General features: G+C 42.7%; 1 protein-coding gene across 1 annotated transcript in view; it reads left to right on the top strand.

Annotated features, from left to right (window-relative positions):
- Window positions 1-25,346, top strand: part of AP3D1 (adaptor related protein complex 3 subunit delta 1) — a 60,282-nt gene that overhangs the window by 20,624 nt on the left and 14,312 nt on the right. Inside the window, exons 8-25 of the mRNA XM_075611565.1 lie at window positions 5,227-5,300; window positions 5,743-5,792; window positions 6,107-6,156; window positions 6,282-6,330; window positions 7,047-7,192; window positions 7,534-7,682; window positions 8,950-9,180; window positions 13,994-14,225; window positions 15,102-15,247; window positions 15,630-15,771; window positions 18,148-18,219; window positions 18,483-18,558; window positions 19,025-19,224; window positions 19,790-19,863; window positions 20,315-20,477; window positions 20,871-21,008; window positions 24,202-24,282; window positions 24,662-24,835. Of these exons, the coding sequence (XP_075467680.1) occupies window positions 5,227-5,300; window positions 5,743-5,792; window positions 6,107-6,156; window positions 6,282-6,330; window positions 7,047-7,192; window positions 7,534-7,682; window positions 8,950-9,180; window positions 13,994-14,225; window positions 15,102-15,247; window positions 15,630-15,771; window positions 18,148-18,219; window positions 18,483-18,558; window positions 19,025-19,224; window positions 19,790-19,863; window positions 20,315-20,477; window positions 20,871-21,008; window positions 24,202-24,282; window positions 24,662-24,835 (2,247 nt within the window). The remainder of the gene's footprint in view (window positions 1-5,226; window positions 5,301-5,742; window positions 5,793-6,106; window positions 6,157-6,281; window positions 6,331-7,046; window positions 7,193-7,533; window positions 7,683-8,949; window positions 9,181-13,993; window positions 14,226-15,101; window positions 15,248-15,629; window positions 15,772-18,147; window positions 18,220-18,482; window positions 18,559-19,024; window positions 19,225-19,789; window positions 19,864-20,314; window positions 20,478-20,870; window positions 21,009-24,201; window positions 24,283-24,661; window positions 24,836-25,346) is intronic.

The raw sequence follows: 25,346 nt of genomic DNA, 5'->3' as shown, positions 1-25,346 counted from the left end.
ATTTATAAATGTCATCTGCAAATCGTAGGTGACTTACTGGAAGTACTCGATGTTGATTTTGATTACTTTTTCTTTCCAATGCAGTGTCTTGAACAGTTGTGCAAGGAGTGGCTCAGTGAGTAAAGACACTGTCTGGCACTGGGAACCTGGTTCAATTCCCGGTGTCGGCTCCTTGTGACCTTGGGCAAGTCACTTTATCCCCTTGTGCCTCAGGCACCAAAAACATAGATTGTAAGCTCCACGGGGCAGGGACCTGTGCCTGCAAAATGTCTTTGTAAAGCACTATGTAAAACTATCAGCGCTATACAAGAACATGCTATTATTATTATTATTATTATTATTTCTTCCCCAACTTCTTTAAAGATTTCAGTTGTAATTCCAACTTGCCCGGAGAAATGCATGGATTTTATTGGTTTTGCCACTTCTGCCATGGGTGGGTTGTGTCCTTGCTCGTTCTCTGCTGGATTATGCCCTGTTATCTGTGTTTGCGTACAACTTCATGTTCAAGTCTTCAACTCTTTAAGTGCACAGACTTTTATTGTTGATCAGTCGTCTTGTTTGAGTGCAATGATTTGTTTCTTGCCAACCATAAGTCTTTGCTTTGTCTTTAAGCTTCTGTTATCGTCAACAGTCTTCATCGTATCACCGCTACATGTTCTTACACCTGCAGTTATGTTTGCTTATTTTGCATAACTTTGCATCTTCAATCCTTGCATATTTTCTTATCCTGTTATTTGTTAGCGATGCCTCCAGTTTTTTTTTTCTGCGCTTTCAACTACAACCTTAAGTTCTACATAATTGTTTGTCCCCCCCATGCATTTCTAGCAAGCTGAAGTGATTTTCCTGCTCTAGTTGAAATTCTCTGCTGCTCTTCTTGAGGTTATTGATGTTGATTGTTTGTCATTTTTAATCAGTTTTTCTTTTTTCCATCTTTGTATTCATATGTAATTTGCAGCGAACCAATCAGTGATCACTCCTTATGTCAAAACGATTAAGGACTGTGCAGTCTTCAATCGCATGTTTGTTGTAAGCTATAATATTCATTCTTGATTCCATTGGGTCCATTCCATGTCCATTTTCTATTGGAATTATTCTTGAATAATGAATTCATGATGTAGAAGTTTTCACATTTTGCAAATTAAACCAATCTGTCACCATGTTAATTTGTTACTGTAACCCTACTTACCAACTGATGCGTTGTCTTTCTCATGGCACCAATCTTTGCCTTGAGATCTCCCATAAAGATTGTGAGGGGACAGTTTCCTTTATTATGTAGTTGATTGATTTCATGGTAGAAGTTTTCCACTCCATTGTCTGCATGACTTGATGTTGGGTCATACACTTGGATTATTTTGAAGCCTGTATGGTTTTTGTCAACTGAATGACCATTTTACCATAATTCAGTCAGTGAGTAAAAGGCACGGACTCTGAAAACAATGACATTCAGTTTAAAGCAGGAGAACCTAATTGAAATCCCATGTCGGCTCCTTGGGACCTTGGGCAAATCAATTTATCTTGCTGTGCCTCAGGCACCAGAGACAAACATTGTAAGCTCATCTGGGCAGAGACTGTGTGTAAAAATCCTATGTGCAAAAATCCTATGTGCTATGCGCCATTAGGAGAAAAGCACTATATGAAATAGTTGTTATTAGCTGTGTGTGTGTACTAAAGCACTAACTTGGGTAGATACAAATGTTGCCATAATATGAAATGTAGCGGTGCAATAAAACAGATTTTGCTGAAAAAATTTTTTGTGCTTATACTTCAAAAAGAGTGGAACATGGAGCATCGATGAATACAGTATGGAAGCATCTGGTGTTTGAGTAGTTGGATATGTAAAAAATGAAACAAATCGAAGCATAGTGAAGTACTGTTAAAATGTTTACTGCACAAAATATAGAGAGCCCCTAAAATGTGGCAGATAAAATAGGCATGTTTGGGACAAATTCCCAGCATTGGAAGCAACAGGGAGTCGTAGCGTAGCAACAGGATGCCGAAATCCGGGTAGAGAACCAAACGTAGTGTCCACGGCGTCTCGTCCCTCCGTCTTCTCCGTCCTTGTTTCCCTGTCTCAACCCGATGACATCAGGGACGACACGGCTACTGGGAGGTGTTACAGCTTATCAGACTTTCACAGCTGTACTTAGCCGCCTTGGCTAAGGGAGCAATGTCTGCCAAGTACAGGGTATGTGCTGTGAACATTGAATCTGCTCTAGCACCTCACAGTAGCCGCGTCGTCCCTGATGTCATCGGGTTGAGACAGGGAGACAGGGAAACATCAGGGACGACGCGGCTACTGTGAGATGCTAGAGCAGATTCAATGTTCACAGCATATACCCTGTACTTGGCAGATATTGCTCCCTTAGCCAAGGCAGCTAAGTACAGCTGTGAAAGTCTGATAAACTGTAACACCTCCCAGTAGCCGTGTCGTCCCTTATGTCATCGGGTTGAGACGGGGAAACAAGGAAGGAGAAGACTGAGGGGCGAGACGTCATGGACACTACGATCAGTTCTCTACCTGGATTTCGGCATCCTGTTGCTACACCACGACTCTGCTGCTTCCAATGCTGGGTTTTGTCCCAAACATTGTAAAACAAATATACAGTAATCACTGCGCTTCTCCATGTAAAGAGCATGCAGCTAGTGAAGGAAATGGCCATACAAATGTGCAAAACAGAAAGTGAATCCCTGCGCTTCTCCCATAGGGATAGCAATCAATGGGGAATATATATATATATATATATATATATATATATATATATATATATATATATATATATATATATATATATGTATATATGTATGGTGTAAATACCTATAAGAAAAAAGGAGACTTTTGATATACATCCTTTGATCAAATAATGCCAAGCCTGCTAACCACGTCAAGGTAAGTTACAAGCTTTATATGCTTTGATATTTTAACCCCTTCTGGGCTTATTTCACATAACACTAGTATGCATTTAGCGTAGGGACCTGCTAAAGAGACTTACCTTGACGTAGTTAGCAGGCTTGGCATTATTTGATCAAAGGATGTATACCAAAAGTCTCCTTTTTTCTTATAGGTATTTACACCATATATATATATATATATATATATATATATATATATATATATATATTCCCCATTGATTGCTATCCCTATGGGAGAAGCGCAGGGATTCACTTTTTGTCCCAAACATGCCTATTTTATATGCCAAATTGTAAGTTGTTAGAAAAATCTGCGATGTAATACTCAGGAATTAGGTTTCCAGTTCAAATCAGCAGTCTTTATTATTTCTTCAATCAGCTTCTGCAAAGATACAGCATACTAGATACTTCTGCTCAGTTAAAGTATCTGAAGGTAGTGATTATGGTATGCTCGCAATGATTCTTTATACTTTTGAGACAATGAGATAGATATATAAATCACTTGTCTTGGCTAACTTGCTTTTTGCTAACTAAGCATACTGATTTCTCAAAGATAAAGAGCTAAGAAAAATATATATCGGAGCTAGGAAGAAAGATATATCTGAGGATGTAAAGCAGAATGAGAGAGACAGAAATCCTAGGAAATGTCTTGAAAAAATAGATATAGTTAGACAGCTAAAGACAGGGTCACACCTGTCAGAATATAAGTTATAGCTTATAGTGTATAGCATCAGTGAAATACAATGTATGGAAAACCAGGAAAGAAATCTTATCACTAATAAATGTCCTGGTTTCAAACTGCCCATAAAATCCGTTATGGGAAAAACAACTTAAAACATTTTAACCCATTGAGTACTGAATTTAATATATATTTATTAAGTGGCTCTCTATTTTTTTTATATATATATATATAACTTAGATTTTTATTGGTTTTCAAAACAAGACAGGAACAAATCATATATCCATTGTTTCTTCGAAATTACCAATGTCAATCATATTTAGCATCACTATCAGAAAGAAAAAAGAAACGATAAAAATACAAAGTAAGGGGGATAGGGGAGTAAACATTTTAACAGTACTTCACTATGCTTCAATTTATTTCATTGTTTTTTTAAAGACATCCCACACTTCCAAGAGCAGAAGCATCCATATTGTATCAATGCTCCATGTCCCACACTCTTTTTGACGTTTAAAAACACAATATTTTTTCTGTGTAACCTATTTTATTCCACTGCTACGTTTGACATTCTTGCACCCATTTTTACCAACCGTTGTATGTATGTATGTCTTTATATAGTGCCATTAATGTACATAGCGCTTGGCAGCAGTAATACACATGACAATCATATAAATAACAAATACAAATAACAGATCATGGGAATAAGTGCTTCAGACATGAGTGCAACATTGTGGAAGAGGAGTTCCTGCTCTGTAGAGCGTACAATCTAATTGGTAGGAAGAACGTACAGAGACAGTAGGAGGGCATTCTGCAGGGGGCCAAGCTTTCTATAACGTGTATAATATTAGCCACGGTGCTTCTCATGCTTCTTTAAGCAAGTGTCTTAAGGCAGGGGAGCGCAAACTTTTTTTCCCTGCGCCCCCCTGCCGGCAGTTCCCCACTCTCCGCGCCCCCCTTACCTCGGCTCCAGCACCGATGTCATGACGTCACGTTGTCATGGCAACGGGACGTCATATGACTTTGCGGCATTTGATGCCGCTTTGCCTTGGTGATGCATCTAAGTCGCTGGAGCCAAGGTAAGTGAAGTTTACAGGGGCCTTCGCCGCCTCCCCGGCACTTAATTTAAGTGCCTTTGGGAATCGCGTGGGGCCTCTGTAAACCCCTCACCCCCCGCAGTCAGGGGGGGCGCGCCACCCAGTTTGTGCACCCCTGACTTAAGATGGGTCTTATAGGTGGATAGAGAGGGTGCTAGTCGGGTATCGAGGGGAAGGGCATTCCAGAGGTGTGGCGCAGTCAGTGAGAAAGGTTTAAGGCGGGAGAGGGCTTTAGATAATAGGTGTCAACACTTCAGTCTACCATAATAACAGTTTGTCTCTTTCAAGGACCTAGTGTGGGATCAGATTGAAGCAGCTACTTGGAATAGGGATAAATTAGACTTTCGCCTCCCACGGTTTTTCTGTTTCACTTTCAACACTCTTCACAAGTTCATTGTCTATTACTGTTTGCACGTATATAATATACATTGTATGTTGGAAGAGCTCTTCAATACATCTCTTTATATACATACTCACCTATCCATGTATCCTTTTTAAAGTATCATTGATTTAGATATTTCTTCCTTTGTCCCTTCTTGGCTGTAGTTTGGTGCACTTACTCCACTGGAGCCCAGACTGGGTAAGAAGCTGATAGAACCTCTCACCAATCTGATACACAGGTACAGTGTGTGTGTTACTGTAGGCACAAATGCCAACAGAGCCCTGTGTCTCAATCACTGCATGTCTCTATGTATTTCTTTGTGTACCTCTGCATGTTCTCTCCTTGCTGCTTTTGTTCCATATACTGTGACTTTATTTTCTCCTTGAACGTGTTAGACCAGAAAATTTAAATGGGGCTAAAATCTTCCTTGACAAGCAGATGGCTACACAGCTAATTTAAAAGGGACCAATATCTTATTGTCTCACTCTGTTCGTTTCATTTTCTTTCACTTTCCCCTTTTCTCAACCCCCATCTGCTGCCACCTTTTCTCCACTCCCCCCTTTATTGACCTCAATTTCTTCTCTGCCCTCCGGTCTCTCCCCTCCCTCACCACCTCTCCCTAACACTTTTTTCCCTTTTGCGTTTACCAGTTTTTAATTCCCTCTTTGTCCCCTTTTTAGCACCTCTGCAATGTCCCTTCTATACGAATGTGTGAACACGGTCATAGCAGGTAAGAATCTGCTCATACCATGCAGAGCAGAAAGACCACTCAAATGCATTCACACGTCATACCCGGATTCTCCACCTAACCCAACCTCTCAAATCATTTCAAATTTTATTTCATTAAACACTGACCCTGTTGCCCTTCAGTCCTCAATTGCTACATCCTACATAATAACTGTTAAAACAGCATTGTTTCAACTTTAACCCCTTTGCGTTGCAAGCACCCCTGACAGGGAAGAGATTTATGCACATGCAATAACGCATTTTAATTAGCCAGTGTGTCCTGACACTTGCAATGTTGTCTTTGTTTTTTGCCAACAGTTTTGATATCCCTGTCCTCTGGAATGCCCAATCACAGCGCCAGTATTCAGGTACCTGATCTCTCTCTGGGCTTTTCAGTCCTCCATTTAGGACCAATTGTAAGGGTACCTGATGAAACCGCAATGTGGTCAGGCAGCGAAAGAGTTAATCTGTCCCTTCCCCTTTCTCTGTGCAGCTTTGCGTGCAGAAGTTACGGATTCTTATAGAAGATTCTGACCAGAACCGTAAGTGAAATTATTACTCGCATAAACAATCCTCTACCAACATCCAGTCTTCATACTTCATACTTAAGATCACTCCAGTGGTTGAACTGTGTGCCTTCTGTGTCACTATAGAAACCTGTTAAAACGACAATACCTTCTCGGACCAAAGTGTGTGAATGGCATTGATGTGTTTGAGGGCTCACATCTGAGTGATTTGATCTGGCACCTATAAGTCACTATAAATCATTTGTTAAAGTTTCTTTGTAAACATGGTGAGCTGAGTCTTGGGAGACGTTTGACTTCCTGTGGCTGTTTCTTTGAGTCTGGTATCACTGTGTTAAAAAAGAGCTTGCTCGGGCAAACCCTCACTCTTACCCCCTCATCTTTATTTGCTATCTGATGAGAACAGGGTAAAGAAAACTCTTTATTGATAAACACTTCCCCATTTAGTGGCCCTGAATAAATGTAATTTGTCATTAATCCCTATAGACACAAAAGTAAGCAAATCTTTGCTTTTAGCACGGTTAGGTTAGTTTAAAGAAGTCTATCAGATTAAGGTTATTTTTTTGACCAGCTACACAGGATTGTACTTTTTAACATACAGGGCAAGACATCAGCATGCAAAGCAAACGGGTAGCAGATAATTAGATATAGCGCACACCAACCAATGCTGGATGGTGCTGCTGAGCGCGCTGATCTCTGCCTGTCACTCAGTGTCTTGCTGCCTCTCTCTGCAGTGAAGTACCTGGGCTTGCTGGCCATGTCGAAGATCCTCAAGACTCACCCCAAGTCCGTGCAGTCCCACAAGGACCTAATCCTGCAGTGTCTGGATGATAAGGACGAGTCCATCAGACTGCGAGCTCTGGATCTTCTGTATGGGATGGTATGGACAGGACACCCTTCTGTACATCTGCAACACTGCCCACAACCAGGGCTTTCCATATACTTGCACGTGTGTCTGTGTATCTCTATCTATCTCGGTCATAAAGGAGGCATCATCCAGTAGTGGATTGGAAAGGCCTGCAGATTACTCGTGACCTCTCCTCCTCTCATTACTTCCTCTCATTCATGCCTCTAAGACCTCTCCCAGGGCTGCACCCCAATTCTGCAAGCCCTTACCCTGCACCATCACCCTCCTCAGCAATGAGTTTCATAAGTTTACACTGCCACTCCTCTCCCCCCTCCCCTGCTGGGATTAACCGTTTCCGATAACCCCACACACAGGTGTCTAAGAAGAACCTGATGGAGATTGTGAAGAAGCTCATGATCCACGTGGACAAAGCGGAGGGGACAGCGTACAGGGACGAACTGCTGACAAAAATCATCGACATCTGCAGCCAGTCTAATTACCAGTACATCACCAACTTTGAGTGGTCAGTGACATGAGTCTCCTATCATCAGTACCTTCTTATACATGGCTAGCTCGGAACAGAGTGAAGTTTGCAGGCCCAATTATTCCCTTTGCCCAAGAGCTTGTGATCTAATTGATGGCATAGGGGAGCAATGTGACATGCCCCAAGGTCGCAAGTAGCTGGCACCAGGGTTCAAGCCGGGTTCACCCCCTTCAAAGGCAGTGCTGTTTATTTTTTAGCAGCCTAATACAGAACGTCAAATATTTAATGAGCAAATAACGGCATCATTGTTTTATTCAAGTAAAGATAACCAGCAAGTTTTAGCGAAGTTGGAATATTCAGATACAAAATTCAAAGGCTTCTTATAATATTCCATCTTGTAAAGATATAATGTATGTATTAGAATATATATATATATATATACACACACACACACACACACACACACACACACACACACACACATATACATATATATATATATATATATATATATATATATATATATATATATATATATATATATGTATATGTGTAGAGGTATCAGTACCGTGTTAGCCGAGCTTCAATAATCAAAAAATAAATAGATGATACCGTTCTGTGGCTAACGAAATGCTTTTATTTGTGCGAGCTTTCGAGATACACTGATCTCTTCTTCCGGCGATGTTACTATGTATACACATATATACACACACACACACACACACATACATACACACACACACACACATACATACATACATACATACATACATACATACATAAGATATACACACACACGTGGGAGAATGTCTATATTACACCATGTTTTTGTGTGTAAGAATAGGGGTAGCTGAGTGGTAATGTCACTGCCTTTGAAGTGTGTGAACCTGTCCCATATCCCAGTGTCGGCTCTCCCTATGCCCTTGGAAGTCTATTTATCCTACACTGTGTAGGAACTCATTGCGCCTGCAAAACTCTACGTGCAGCGCTGTGCACACTGTCTGATGTGTGTGGAAAAAAACGAGTGTATTCATTTATCTATTTTTTTTTTTTTATTTTTTTTTAAAGACCAGGAACCAGACTTTCTGAATTGTTCTTGCTCAAGATTGTGTAGCTGTTAATTTTTATGTCAATTATTTTCCAAGTTATACCAAAACTTCCCCAATATAATTGTAGCAGCTGGAAGATACCCCTTTATTCTTACCAAGATGCTGCTGTTTTGCTGTAGTATTACTGGTACAGGTTATGGCTGTTAGGCAGATTCAGCCCACTGTATATCTTCCCATCTCCTTGCTTCGGTTCACAGGTACATTAGCATCTTGGTGGAGCTCACCCGCCTGGAAGGGACTCGGCACGGGCACCTGATAGCAGCTCAGATGCTGGACGTGGCCATCCGCGTAAAAGCCATCCGAAAGTTTGCTGTCTCTCAGATGGCCACGCTTCTGGACAACGCCCACCTGCTGGCTAGCAACACCCAACGCAACGGCATCTGCGAGGTGCTCTACGCAGCAGCCTGGATCTGCGGCGAGTTCTCCGAGTGAGTGTTCAGACATCCGAGGAGAGTACGAAAGAAAGGATTGTGCACAGGGGTGAGGGGGTCTCGCGGGGGGATGTGTGTGTGTGTGTGTGTGTGTGTGTGTGTGTGTGTGTGTGTGTGTGTGTGTGTGTGTGTGTGTGTGTGATGGACTATTCACTTTTATTTTTTTTAACCAATTTTTTTATGTTCACAGTTGCGGAGTACAAAAAATAAGACCGGTCAGTATGGGGGTTTAGATGAGTACAGAAATAATAAAAGGGAACGGTATGGGGGAGGTAGGGTGGATGCACAAGTAGCTTTACTTTCATCACACATGGTATATCACATTAGGCATTAACTTGGCTGTTGTACACTTTTTTTTTCTTTACATATTTCCTATATAGTACAGAGTCTCATATCTATCCCTGTTGCTCATCGCATATAACCAAGGTTCTCAAAATGCCACAAAACTCTCTCTAGGAAGTCATTAAGGATCGCTGCCATTTTTTCATAGCATAAGGTCTGCCCTATTCGCTCTACTACTACTTAGAGCAGCGGTGCGCAAACTGGGGGGCGGGAGTTTTGTCTGGGCGGGCCGTTGCATTTAATGCCGGGGATCGCGCGAGGCCTCTCAACAAGGAAACTTACCTTGTTTCAGACGTGTCTCCATGGCAACGTGGCGGCAAATGAAGTATGGAAGCTGGAGGAAGTAAAGGGCCACTTAAAAAATTAGGCGAGTCCTTAGTTTAGTAGAGAGAGGAAGAAAATTAGAGTTGATATTATGGAACGGAAATAAATATTTTTTTCACCTTGGTGCTATGGTTATACAACCGGAAGAAGGAATTTCTAAGGGGGCGGTAGAGTCCCTGCATCAAAAGAAGACGGCTGCCAAAAAAAGTAAATGCTATGCAGCATGTGAAAAATAAGCATTAGAAGCCAAGAAGCTTTGTGCAGTCTTTGATAAAGCGCCTTGTGCGCGAAACATGTCAGAGTGCTTGTCAGGACCTTGTTCTCATGTTCTTTTAATAAATCTTTGAAATATACTCCGTGTCCCACGTTACATTGGTTAGGCTGTGCTCCAGTTCCTGATTTGAATCCCTTTCTGCTGTTTATCTACCTGGAAGCACGCCCATCTGGAAACATTATCTATCCGGTCTATATACATTTACTTCAACTCTTTTTCTCCGACACTTGTGGTGTGGAGCTGTTGATTCAGTGGAGGGACTGCGGCTGGTGAGCGGTTTGCTGTTCGTCATGGGTCTCCGTGTGCACTCGCTTGCCGTTTGGGAGCTCCGCAGCGTCCTGTCTGTGGCAGGGAATCGTGTGTCTTTCCCTGCAGGACGGCTGCTTGGGACTGTGCGTGTACCTACCCCGACGCTTGGGAGACCTGCTGCTGGACTACCCATACAGCTGGAGATTATATACTCACTGTGGGACCACATGCACCCTCGCTTGGTATTCGAGGAATCTGCGGCAGATTCACCTGTGCGACCAGAAGCTACACATTTCTTCCTGGAGGACGGCCACTTGGTGCTTGTTTCTCCTGCTAACATCGCAGGGTTTTCCCCTTTGGTCCCCCTGTGAGGAGACACACGTCAATGCGGAGGTGGAGATCCCCTAAAGCCGCCGGAGTCGCTGGTCTGTGAGTAATCCACTACAACATCATTGTGCTGAACGTGATCAGCCAGTTGTCAGTTTATGCCATACTAGGATCATCTCTACAGAGACATTGCTATACATACTTTTTATATCTACATTCTCCGTGGTTTACATCTCTCAAACTACAGATAAGTTAAGACTTTATTTGGACTATATATTATTATGTTTCCAGTGACACACCTCTCAAATAATGTTTTTGGAGCACCGGACAGATGCGCTTTTGTTTAGCTCATCACTTTCCGTACTCGCCAAAACAGAAAGGTGGAGAATTATTGTGCAAGGCACTTTCATCCCAGTGCAAGGCACTTTCATCCCAGTGCAAGGCACTTTCATCCCAGTGCAAGGCACTTTCATCCCAGTGCAAGGCACTCAGATGCCCTCAGTTTCAAGTGGCAGTTCAAACTGGCATATCTGTTCCCTCCAATTCCTCTCATTTCAAAGATAGTGAGAAAGATCAGGAGCGATCAAGCAGAGGTGATACTGGTGGTACCATATTGGCCGAGGAGACCATGGTTTGATCATCTCATAAACATGGCAATAGACACACCGTGGCATCTACCAAATGTCCGGGAACTCATCAACAAGGGCCAGTATATCACCCAGAGACCAAACAATTGGCTTTGGCGGCTTGGTGATTGAGTGGAAGGTCTTAAGAAAAAAGGGATGTTTGAATAGAACAATATAATCCCTCTTGGAAGCAAGAAAGATATCTACCTCAACGGTATACTACCAAATTTGGTTATGCTTCAGAGACTGGTGTATTGGGCAAAAACAGAAGTTTTTGTTCTACAAATACTGCGACAATAGTAGAATTCCTACAAGAAGGGTTTGATAGAGGACTCTGCCTCAGTTCATTAAGGTACAAGTGGCTGCATTATCAGCACTGTTAGGGAAGAATCTAGCAACTGAAAAGCTCGTTATTTGATTTTTTGCAAGAGGTTAAAGCCACAAATCAAGAATAGTGTGAGCATAAGACCTATCACTAGTACTGTATTTTCTCACAATGCAGCCGTTCGGACCTATAGATCAAATACCCTTGAAGTTATCATGGAAGGTTGCATTCCTTATAGCTATTACATCAGCAAGGAGAGGGGGAGAATTACAAGCCTGGTCTTGTAAAAAAACGTTTCTGGTCATCCACCAAGATAAAGCAGTGATGCGACCAGTATACCCTTTCTTACCGAAAGTAGTTTCTCAATTTCATATAAACCAAGAGATTGCAATTCCCTCATTTTACCCAAATCCGGGTAGTAAGAAGGAAGAAAGATTGCATAATCTTGACCGTAGTAAGGTGCTTTAAAACCTATATCGATAAGGTGCAAGATATAAGAATGTCAGGCTGTTTATCTTTCCAGAAGGACCAGGAATGGGGCAAGCAGCGTCCAAAGCAACTATATCCAAATGGATTGTACCATGTATCAAAAAATCGTACAAAAACAAAGGACAAAATCCACCATTGAATTTTTTTTTTTTCTCATTCTTTAGTGTCAACATTTTTATAACAGTGAACATACAACACAATATAATACACTACAAAAGCAAACCTTACAATACAACATACAAATTATATTACTCATAGATTGTTAAACAATAAATACAATCACAATACAAAAATAAAACAAAAATAAAATCTGAGAACAAGTCAACTCCATATTTAGTAAACCCATTTATCCCTGTATTCTCATTTTGGCAGATAATTCCTCTCTCACATCTTATAAAATTCTGCTACCAGTGAACTCTAACCATGGCCGCCAGAGAAACTCACATTTTAACCTTGTCAGTTGTTACATATGAGAGTTGTTCCATCCTCAACCTCCCATACTCTCGACTCCCATTGTCCTATAGTGAGCACCTCCAGTTTTTTCCAGTTGACAGCTATAGTACATCTTGCTGCATTCAGCATATGTATTAATAGAGATTTCCTAATTCTATGCCCTTTGACCCCTCTCTGTTTAGCAATAAAATACACGGGTCTTTTGGGATTCTAATCTTGGCTATATTAAAAATCTGCTCCACTATCCTACCCCAGAACCACTTTCTTTTCTTACACTTCCACCAGATATGAAGCATTGTACCCACCTCCCCACACCCTCTCCAGCACTTGTCAGACGTTCCTGGGTAGCATTCGTTCAATTTTTGTGGCGTATAGTACCACCTGTACATTATCTTATATGCATTTTCCAATATATTTGTCGATATCGAGGAGGAGCTGGCATTACTCCTCATTTGTGTCCATTCTAGTGCAGAGTATTCTTTACCCAGTTCCTTTTCCCAAGCTAATACAAATCCTGGTTCAGCTTTGATTTCCAATATTGCCGCCGTTGAATTTTACGGCACACTCAATGAGAGCAATGGCCACTTCGTGGGCATTCAAGGCACAAGCATCACCGGCACAAACCTGCAAAGCGGCAGTATGGTCTTCATGTAACACATTTATGATGTATTACAGATTGGACATTCAGGCTTCAGCTGACACAAGCTTTGGTCATAAAGTACTACAGTCGGTAATAAAATAAAGTGGTTGACACGGATATTGGCATTTAGTTTTTTCTTTCCCTCCCTAAATAATATTGCTGGGGTATGTCCCTATGTTTCCCACTGCCTTGGTGAACAGGAAAGGAGAAAATTTAACCAAATTACCATAATTTTCTTTTTCTGGAACCATGGCCGTGGGCATACAGACAGGGTAACTATGTGTACCTAATATATATCAGTTGTATTTTTCAGCTATGGGAGAATCCAAAGACTGTCTGCAGGTTAGTGAGAGGGGCCTTTTATGGCCGACCTGCAAGAATTCAATTTCCTGTCCTACTCTGCTAAGGATAGAGTTAACCCTACGGTGCCCCCTGCCATGGTTCCAGGAAAAGAAAATTATGTTAAGTTGGTTACATTTTCTCCTTTCCCTAGCATCAGCCGTTACTATGGCAACCTCTATTGTCTTAATGAGTGAATAGTAACGGCCATGTTAACCTCCCAGGCAGGCAGAATTTCAGTAACTGATATTTCCAGAATGCAACTTATGGGATTTAAAAAGGGCTGAATTGCTAAAAAGGGACTTGAATCTTTATGTAACCCTCGCTCTGTTTTGCATTGCAGCCACTTCTGGCAGGGAAAGGCTTTAACGCCCAACTTGTTATGTTTCTGTACTTGACTCCTCCCGATTGTCCTCTTACAGGCACCTGCCGGAGTCACACCAGACGCTGGATGCGATGCTGAGGCCAAAGGTCACCACCCTGCCGGGACACATCCAGGCGGTGTACGTGCAGAACATGGTGAAGCTCTACGCCTGCATCTTGCAGCGCAAGGAGCAAGAGGGTGACAAGGATGCGTCGCAAGAGATCACGCAGCTCATGATCGACCGGCTTCCCCAGTTCGTGCAAAGTGCTGACCTGGAGGTTCAGGAGAGGGTAAAACGTGCATGACCGGCTTTATGGGGAGTGTGGTCAAATGTCTCTCCGTCTCTCTCCCTCACTGCTGCCATCTCTCCCCTCACTCTCGTCCTCGCTGCTGCCATCTCTCCCCTCACTTTCGCCCTCGCTGCTGCGGTGCAAATGTGTGTGTTTTAACCTCCCACACCTCTGCAGATATACAGCACTTGGTAAACAGAAATGGGTGATTTAAAGTGCGCAAGTAATGTATGAAAATGGTGACAAAGCACATATAAGTGACTGTTGTCAATCAAGGGTGTATACCCAAATACCAAACAATACTCAAACAGTGAGTTTTATAAGTAAAATACAAAACCGTATTAAAAAACTAGAGCAGGCGTCTGCAGCTGAAGCAATCAGAGTGGCTCACACTCAAAACACTAGAGAAACAGGAAACAAAAGAACAGCGCAAAACGCACATGGTGAAGTAAAAATGAAATTTATCATTAAAAAGTAATTAATCTGCGTACATCAGATAAGTAGGGTAAAAGCATGTACTGTGATTAACACAGAGGTTACCAATCGGCAAGTAGAGGTGATGGTAGCGAAAAATCAACACAGCTCATCTGATAATGGCTCCTCTTGACCCTGGCACCAAAGATCCACGTCTAGATAGGCGCCTCCTCAGTCGGGAATAAGAGTCCTCGTAATGGTTGATACAGAAAGTCAATGCACAATTGCAGCACACTACAGGAACAGAAGTAGCTGATATGTTTGAGTTTCAAAGTTTTTAGCAGGATACTCCTAAGTAAAGCCGTTACTGTAAGGCTGATTTATTATTTTGAGGTGATTACACTGATAAGTTGCCTGGCCCCTGCTCCTGAAGGTGACTGGCTCCTCCTTCTCTCCATGCAGGCGTCCTGTATCCTGCAGCTCATCAAATATATCCAGAAGCTGCAAGCCAAAGAGGTCCCTGTGGCAGAGGAAGTCATGGCGCTGTTTGCTGGGGAGCTGAACCCCGTGGCTCCCAAAGCCCAGAGGAAAGTCCCTGTTCCTGATGGGTATGTACGTCATGAAAAGTGTTTCACTGCTGGGTTTGGGGATTTGGAAGAGGGGGGCGTGGGGGGGAGAGAGATGTTCAGAAAAGCCGGCTGAGGGCTCTGCTTGGGCCCATCTAGATTTCCTTTAAAGAGTCTGTCCAACAATGCACAAATGTGTAGAAAATCTTAATATATATTAAAAATATCTAAACACATATTGTGTAACAAGTATTGTTCTAGTAATGTTGTTACTGGTACTCGCCCGTTACTATCCTTTCCTGAAAACGCTGCAAAGGCTTGTGTTCTGTACAGGTGTATATTTTCATAGTTACTTTTGGGTGTATCTGAAATGGCGGCTGGGGTTTAACCTCTTCCTGTCCCCCCACACTGCTCCCTTCCCAAGCCTCGACTTAGACGCATGGATCAACGAGCCCCCATCAGACAGTGAATCCGAAGATGAGAAACCAAATGCCATCTTCCAGGATGAGAAGCAGGCGCATGGGAAGTCTAGCCGGCCGGAGATAGACGAGGAGGAGCTGGCAAAGGTACGGCTGAAAAACTCCACACCAATAACAATCGCACACGTCTCGCCAAATAGCGCAGCCTGCCGACATTGCAGCTGCGTTTCAATAAGCTCTGATAAGTGAGATTGGAGGTTTGCCATTGTCTTTGTTATTTGGGGGGCTTTCTTTTTACATATAGAGCTGCACCGTGGCACTCCCAAGATACGGGGATCCCCAGGTTCCAGGGGTATCTAATTTTAAATTCTGTTCAAATTATTTTCCGGTGAGAAACTATATGGCCACTGGATTCAACATTACCGTGGCAGCCAATAGAAAGCCATGACATCATATTGAGATATTGCAGATTGGGTGATCCCCACTGCCATTTTTTTTTCCTTGTACGTACTGGAAAAGGTTAAAATAAAAATGTATATAGGCAATCACCGGTTCTCAGAACTTTGAATGCCGTGTTTCAGTATCTGTGTATATTTCCAGATTTCCAGGCCCAGACAATGAGTACAGGGAAGCAGTGTACTTTTAAAAGCATTTCACACCCTTTTCATTTCTTTTGAACATATATTCCTTAGACCTCCTATTATTCTCTTGAAACAATTGTTCCTGTAAATTAAATTGTAATTTTTGTACTGTGCTGTGATCTCTCGCACGTCTCACACAGGTCAGCCATTTTTTAGTGTTTCCTTTGTCCCGCAGACATACACGCAAACCACGAAAAAGCTCAGATATTAACAAAAACACAAATGGTTATCCCACTTATACAACCATTTGTCATGTGCTCACAGTACAATTTGTAAACTACCCATAAGTATGGAGGCCTACCATCAGATAGCAACATTTGTTGCCACTCCAACTATAAAACACACAGATACATACAAACTGTCGTCTTGGATCCAGTCACACATTATTTCCACTACATTGGTATCCTTTTGATCTGCCATCTATCTCTTAGTTAACTACAGGGAATTGCGCTGAGCACTAAGGCTCTAACCCAGCCACCCCCACCATCTGTCAGATCGTAGAGCACATACTTAAAAGCTAACCAATTTTAAAGCTTCGCTCATATGAAGATGAACACGCCCTGGTTTTAACCAATTTTGATAATCTATGTCTAGGAGTACCGGCTAATTTTTGCTCCATAATGCATTTATTTTAAAATATCAGAAAAATGATGAGAACATTAGACTGTGCGCTAAAGAAAATGCACTTAAATGCACACCACGTGGGGTGTAAAATAAATCTTTGATTAGTTACATAAAACATATATCACTGAATGTAAGAATAACAGTCATTAAAAAATCATTAAACAGTGTGGTGATGAGCAAAATAATCCCTATTCATAAACAATCTGACAGACAAGTGCTTGTCAGATCTGGGAAGTGGAGGACTAATTAAGCTATGATGGTAAATAACCATCAATACCTGAGGTAAAATACACTAAATAATGCTGTTAAGATAGTGCAATCTTATGGTATAGTAAGGTGTAGCTGATAAAGATATTATACCATATCAACCCTTATCCCCCATACAGGAAGGGGATATGGCTGGAGTGGTCAGCTACCTCAACATATATTAGGGTATAAGAGGTAGATTAAAGATGCACTAGTAAACATCACATTATTTGCTCATCACCACACTTTGTTTAATGATTTTTTAATTACTATTATACTTATATTCAGTGATATATGTTTTATGTAACTAATAAAAGATTTATTTTATATCCTATGTGGTATGCATTTAAGTGGATTTTCTTTAGAGCACACTGTCTAATGTTCTCTTTTTCTGATTCACTTTTGATTCACAGTTTGCAACCCACTAATTATCACTACTATTTATTACATGTATTTATTAGTATGGTTTCTAGTTGATCACTCCCTAACATCCCTCTCTTTCTCCTATTTTAAAATCTGCCTAATACAATTTTGATTTTATAATATATAACTGATTTGTTGAGGCGCCCCATTTTGGCATCCCTGCATTCTGTACACCCTAGTACAGTTTTGAATGTCCTTTGATATTTCCCAGGTAGCACCCCCCTATCTACCAACACATTTCAGGAGTTTGTGCGAGGTCCCGCTCTTCTCCTCCTCCTATACTAAACATTGAATAAGATTTAGAAGAAATCGTGATAAAAGTAATATAACATTTTGTTCAAACATAAAGCTGCCTCGCTACGTAGCGCTGTACATATCATTTTGCAGGAACAATAAGAATTGCCCCAAAAAGCTTTCGGGGGCTTTGATGACGTGAGTTGCACAAGGTGACAAGGAGCTGACACTCTATTGGAACCAGGCTCACCCAATTCAAGAGCAGGGACATTACCACTGAACTAATCCTTCAGCCTAATTATTGCATAAAAAGATAATGTATTTTATGGTGTATTTTTGTTTGCTTTTGTTCCAGCGACGTGCAGTTCGGAAGCAAGAGCAGGCCAGCAATCCCTTCTACATCAAGAGTTCTCCCTCCCCACAGACGGTACGGGCAATTACTGTGTGTGTCATGGCACGTGGAACACTTACTGATTTACACCCAGGATAGCGCTGCTTCTGCACCTGATCTGGAGGGAAGTTTCTTCCTGGGCTAAATAAAAGGGGGTAGGGGGGTGGCGGCACTCTCCGCTCTGTACCAGTGATGTGTAGTCTGTGGTGCTGTGTATAGATTGAGGTTTGAGCTGGCACAGGGTGTGCATGGTAAGGGGAAGGAGGCAGAACAGATACTAGTGTCCTTTCCTACCCCAGCTTTACCAAGAATCGCCTGGCGTGGATCACATCCCTGTGGTGCAGATCGATCTCTCTGTGCCCCTGAAAGTCCCAGGTGGGTGCAGCTGCCTCTGCTGGATGCCTGTGATGGCTCCTTTTCTCATCCCCTGTATCAGATATTCTGCAATGTGTCTGGGGATTTTCAAATGCAAATCACAGATGCACACCGCACAGTGCCCAATACAGACGTGCCGATTTCATACCGTCTGGTGCATGTTACTTGGATGGAAGTTATTACAGTTAATTTAAATTGAAGCCTCCACCTATCTGCCCCTCACTACTTGTGCATCCCTTCCCCTTTTTCCACCTCCTTCCCCAAGCTTGTTTTTTTTTCTTGACTCCTGCTGCGGTCTTCCCTCCGACCTGGCTCCATTCTAGCGCACCCACCGTTTGCGATCTGTGCTCTGGCCCGCCCCTTAGCCTGGCTTTTGCTTCCATCTGGCTCCTCCCTCTGCGGTGGCCTTTGCTTCCACTCCAGCCCCATCCCAGTACCTCTTATCCTTCCACCTCTGCTTCCCCAGGGCTTCCCATGTCAGACCAATATGTGAAGCTGGAGGAGGAGCGGCGGACCAAGCAGCGGCAGGAGAAGGACAAGAAGCGCAAGAAGGAGAAAGAGAAGAAAGGTGGGAAGATGCGGCGGCACCGCTCACTGCACACAGAGAGCGACGAGGACATCACCCCTGCGCATCACGTGGACATCATCACCGAGGAGATGCCGGAGGTCAGAACGGTCACCTGCAGGTCCCAGACACACAGTGCACAGTGTGACATAGGAACACCACCTGGTTTTGCTTGTTGCTATGCTTTAACAGCAGCAATCGGAGCAAACCAGAGTGCAAAGGCCCCCCGACACTCGATCACGACCGCTCTGTCACTGATGACAGAAAGGAAGAGTATCAACCTTTTCCATTCATCTTCCTCAGGAGCGCAGAACCAAATCTCCCCTATAAAAACCTCAGTAAAGTTTGATGTAGCAACTACTACGTCATATATCCCCTGAAGTAGGATGTGTCTGTATCGCCTATCCACCCACCCCCCAACATGTGTCCCACCCTCTGAGTGTAGGGCTGATCATAGCAAAGGATAGGGCTGGAAGCTGATGTCCAATATAAAAGAATTTATTAATTAAATAAGCATGAAAGCAGACAGATACAGGATCCTTTATCAAAGAGTTTATATGGATCCCGGATTTGCTTGAGACTTTGTTATACCACGCTGTGATATTTTGTAGCACCAGTTAGGGGATTGTTACTAATTCTCCTATACTCTACCACCCTCTATTTCAGAATGCCCTGCCCAGCGATGACGATGACAAAGACCCCAACGATCCATACAGAGCCCTGGACATAGACTTGGATAAGTAAGTTCCCCTTAAGCAATGAAGTCCGATGAAACGTTGCATTTTGCAGACACTGCAGCAGCTACATGATGACTTTATTATCTTTGTGTTTGATTACATATTTTTCTGCTCTTGATGACATGGATCACACAATGTTGCATAGCAAAAACAAAGCCAATTGTCGTTACAATTATATTTTTCTTCTGTTACATCGAAGAGCTGACAATTTGTTTTTGATGCCTGAGGCAGGGAGATGGTGATTTGCCCAAAGACATAAGCAGAGCTACGACTGGGATTCAAACCCACTTCAGTCCACTTCACTTCAGTCCTTTAGCCCAATTATACCATGAAATGTGAATGTCTGTGTTAGTGTCGGCAACACTCCCAGTAAACGAAAGCCCCCTTTTGCTTTGAATCTAACCAAAGCCACACACAAGTTGATGCTGATGTTCTGTATACGGTGTCCCCACAGGCCTCTTGCGGACACTGAGCAGCTTCCAGTGCAGAAACACAGAAATCCGGATAGCCTGAAATCCCCAGAAACCGAAGCTGCTGAGTTAGACCGACAGAACAAGAAGCTCAGCAACAAGGAGAAGAAACAACCAGAGAAAGAGAGAGTGAAGAAGAAAGAGAAGGTGGGTGTGTAAAATGGGCAGGGGAAAGCTCCACAGTGGACATATCAGGCTTCAGTACGTGTTTCATTACTTTACCCCTGGCTACTGCCTGTCATTGAGCAGCACAAGCCTGTCCCATTTGTTCATACACGACAGCAGGGCAGTTTCCAGGAGGAACTGGAAGCTGTATTGAGGAATCTGTGTGATACTTCCAGCGTAATAATTTGCAGCACAAATTAAGATGGCTGCATCCTGATTTCTAGGAAGAAAATTAGAATACATCCATGGTTTAATAATCCATTGCATAATCTATCTCTCCCCACTAACCCTTTCGCTGCCAGTGGGGTCAGGCATGCAGTTTTAAACCCCCACTGGAGGCAATGTATCTTTTTAACCCCCTTTTTGTTGACGCAGAAAAGCAAAGAGAAAGAGAGGAGCAAGCACAAGAAATCCGTATCCAGCGTGACAAAGGAACAGGTGTCGACAAAGGAAGAGCTGTCCGCGAAGGAAGACGCCAGAGAGCAGGAGACAAGAGTAGAGGCACCGTCTGATGTGAGCGTGAGGAGCGCTGGGTTGATATTATACATGTTTATGTATATGCTTATGTATAAGGAGGGTAAAAGATGAAATGGAAATAACAATGACCTGTTGGAGCATAATGTAATTAGGTGATCACCTGTCCATCTAATCTTGTACCTCTTTTGCTGCCAAAGAGGCCAGGCACTTCTGGGAGCACAAGGGCTAACATGTCCCTTCCTTGGCCATGCACATGTTACTGTGCTATGGTCCATGTTGGACAGCATGTCATATATCATTTCTTTGTCCGAAGTCTCTGCCCTGTAGAGCTTGCGATCTTAATGTGATGTTAGAGGCACAGAGATGGTGTCCATGTTAGGAGCATAATCATTTCTTATGGTTTATACAACACAAGTGCGCTCAGGATATGTGTATATTTAGTACAATAAATACCATCTCTCTACCATCCATACCATTGTAAGATGCCTGAAGAAGGGACATGGGTCGTCTGAAAAGCTTGCACTCTTTTAAATATAAGCAATTTAAGGCATCACTTCCACATTTTTTTTTTTAATTTTTTTTTTTAATTCTTATACAAAAGCCTTTTTTCGGTCTACTGGCTGGAGGATGAAAAGGAGCAAAAAATCTGTACACTGCCGTGTGCTAGCAACAACTGAGCGTTTCAGATAAAACCGCTCCAGGTAAAGCTCAAGTACACGGACAGGGATGCAGCACTCGCACGGTCTAATTCAATGGTGTTTATTAGTAGATCTGCATTTCAGTCCTCTACTGGGTAAAAGTATTATCCTCCATCTGTACCATCTCTCTGGTTCAATACGTCACACTGCAGGGACAGTCCCCAAGGACATCGTTCCCTTCTTGCTCTATACTGCACGCTATACTTTGGCACTATCGCAGTTCACTAAATAGCCCCCAATCAGCGCACTGTCGCAGGGAAACGCTCACCGAAGGTAATGGGAGGTTCCATGCAATAGTGCCCTGATTTGTAAATGGAATTATAGCACAACTGTTAGCGCCAAATCTACGTCTGGTCAACTAAACTACAAACAGTGTCCGTGAATGTAAATAAACCTTTATATAGCCCAGAGTCCTGAAGCCTGGAAGACCTTTGGATTATCCACGAATCCTTTAAAGATGCTTGAAAGAGAGAAAGTCCGCGGTGGTGCTGGTTCTCCGGATACGTGCACACAATTATGTGAACATGTGAAAAAAAATGACAAAAGATTTGTCTGTGTGATGCATACATTAACGTATTATTATAAATCACCTTATAGTGAAACCATATCGATAGATAATTGTAGCACTTATTCACACACCGATTTAGTGATGCTGGGATAGTGGACAGTGTGTTCTGGACTGTGGGACAACTTTATATAGAGTAATCCCTAGTTCCTCTGAATCTCCTTTTCTCTTTCTCACTCCTGTTCTCTCACTCCTGTTCTCTCTCTCTCTCTTTCTCTCTTTCTCTCTCTCTCTCTCTCTCTCTCTCTCTCTCTCTTCTCTCTCTCTCTCTCTCTCTCTCTCTCTCTCTCTCTCTCGTTTTGCCCCATTGGCTGTCCGTCCGTCCCCTCTCTCTCGCCTATAAAAGGGGAGTGTTCTCTCCTAATGGGATGTTTTGGTGACACTCCTTTCCCTTTCTTCTCTATCGCTATAATGTGTATTTCATGCCATGTGTCTTTAATTATCAGGACTATCTCCCCTTCTTGCTCTATACTGATCATAGGATCTATAATCCTCCCTATAGGCCAAGTATAGTGTTTCTCCTTATATCCATTTTTATTAAGTCCTTTATATGGGCCTTTTTTATACTCTGTGTTAGATTATTTGCCGGCGACACACTTCGGACGTTCCTATGAGTAGGAGGAATTCCTCCTTCTCTACTTTATCGATCTTTTTTCCTATGTTATCTATTTCTCTACATGTATGGTTGTTTTGAATCACCATCAAGCATACTCCTGGCAAGGAGAGTTACGTATTCCGGCATTATATTCACTTGCACGAATACTGGTGTTTCTAAGGGATCACTCTATATAAGTTGTCCCACCGGCTAACATCACAGTCCAGAATACACTGTCCACTATCCTAGCATCACTAAACGGTGTGGGAATAAGTTGGTCACAATGATATATTGATATGTTTTCACTATAAGGTGATTTATAATACGTTAATGTATGCATCACACTGAAACAAATCTTGTAATTTTTTTCACATGTTCACATAATTGTGTGCACATATCTGGAGAACCAGCGCCACGGAAGACTTTCTCTCTTTCAAGTGCCCTGATTGTCACTATTGCGGTTGATGGAGTAAAACCCCCTTTTACTCTTGTGCTAGCTGGGTTGATGCTATGCATTTGGCTGTACCTGGCTGCCCCATGGTGGTAGGAATCGGGTAATGCACTCGCCCACTTTCCCTGTGTGTTCAGTCCACTTGTCTGTCGCTCGCCCCTCCCGGCTGCCTCTCAAACCCCCTGTTCAATCCACCAGCTTTGGTTTTCAGACCTCTGACTTTCTGGCTTTCCAGCTCTCGGCCGCCTCTGCGGGCTCAGGTTAGTAGGAGAGCAGCAATAGAAGGGGGGCAGGAGCCATTTAACACAGGCGATATATCACATTCTAAAGCTGCTGTCCCACTAACTTGCAGCCCTTTATTTCCTGGATCGCATATTAGCCCCTTTGCTGCGGAGGGGCAAGCGTAGCATTGACCCAGAAGAGCTATTAACATGAATATATACGTATACCACTACTTCTATATTGACTAACTTATGGTTCCACTTTCTGTTTTAAGAAAAACTGAGTGTTTTTTATATATACTGTAAAAAAATTTTTAATCAAAATAGCTTTTCCCCAATTATAAATATACGTTTTGAAGTCCGAGTACCACTACTTTTTTGAAGCCCCTTCAACCACTGGTAAGCTGGGTTGCAGCTCTAATTAGTTGTGCTTTGCTCCTCCCCTATGCTTTATTATGCAATGGTAACTAAACATCAATCAGTGCTTATTTGTGCAGTGCCTTATTACACTAATAGTGTCAGGTCCAAAAGCGCGTTCTAAAGAGCCACGAGCAGACCCTGGTGAGGTGGTGGTTCTGAAGAGATCTTCTCTGTGTGGGCTTTTTGTGACATGTTACGGCTGTAGAGACACTGTCTTCAGGGTGCCACATTGCTGTTGTAACTCCGCCTGAAAAATAATCGCTCTTCACACCCACACAGAGCCCTCCTGAAGTCACTGCAAGTATGGAGGAGCCAGAAGAGACAAAAAAGGAAGAACTGCGAGGAGAGGGAGTGGAGGAGGTAAAACAGTGCTCTCTATTACAGGGCGCCCTCATCCTACATGTTCTGTAGGATCCTCACATGTAACGGCCCTGTACCTTTCACTGCTCTATTACAGCGACCCTTCACCTTAAAACTAGACTGTACCTTCTGCTCCTGTAACTGTCCTCTATTCATTGCTGCTCTGTTACAGGACCGTGTAACTGTCCTGTACTTATTACTGCTTCATTACAGGACCCCTCACTCACCCTATAACTATCCTGTACCAATCACTGCTTTTATTACAGGACCCCTCATTTTATAGCTGTTCTCTATTAATCATTGCTCTATTACAGGGCCCTGCACCCTGTCCTACCATTGTTACTGTTAGGATGATCTCTAAATATTGTCTGTTCTGCAGAAGTCCCACCGGCATAAGAAGAAAAAACACAAGAAGGAGAAAGGGGAACCCAAGGAGGAGAAGAAATCCCGCAAGAAGAAGCATCATCATCATCATCATCACAGCTCTCACGGGGAGGATGAGCCGTCGGAATCAGTGCAGAACGGGACGCTGGATGAGGAGGAGCCTCTGCCTGTGAGAGGAGGGGAAGAAAGGGAGACCACTGCTAATGCTGAGCAGGGAGAGGGTGGGAGACTAACTAATTCAGAGACTGTTTCTAGCACTGGTGGTGGGGACACAGGTACCGTAGCAAGCCCCGATGAGGATCTCTGATATTGTCTAACAGGTTAATGCTAGAGTCTAATAATGGTCATGCACAGCCTTCAATTCCCAGACTCGCTGTTGCTTGAAATCTGTGATGCTTATTATCCCATCAACATAATGCGTAGCTGAGGATGTTATTGATCTGTAATAGCCACTTAAGTCCCTTATTTGTATGTGGCAGTATACTCTGCTGTTTCCACATTAAAATAGGTGAGATGCAAGTAGAGCTCTACTTTTTTCAGGGGATTCGCCTTTTCTTGTTTGCTATATTGCATAGCGTTGGCTGCACTAGCATGTAATCGTGTTGCCTTTTTTTTTTTACCCCATATGTTCTTGCTATGTGTTATCCCTGTGCACAAGCTGTGCAATTTCTCCTAATTGG

The sequence above is a fragment of the Ascaphus truei genome, chromosome 8, assembly GCF_040206685.1.
Source record: "Ascaphus truei isolate aAscTru1 chromosome 8, aAscTru1.hap1, whole genome shotgun sequence".
NCBI lineage: Eukaryota > Metazoa > Chordata > Amphibia > Anura > Ascaphidae > Ascaphus > Ascaphus truei.
This window is presented reverse-complemented; position numbering and strand designations above follow the sequence as displayed.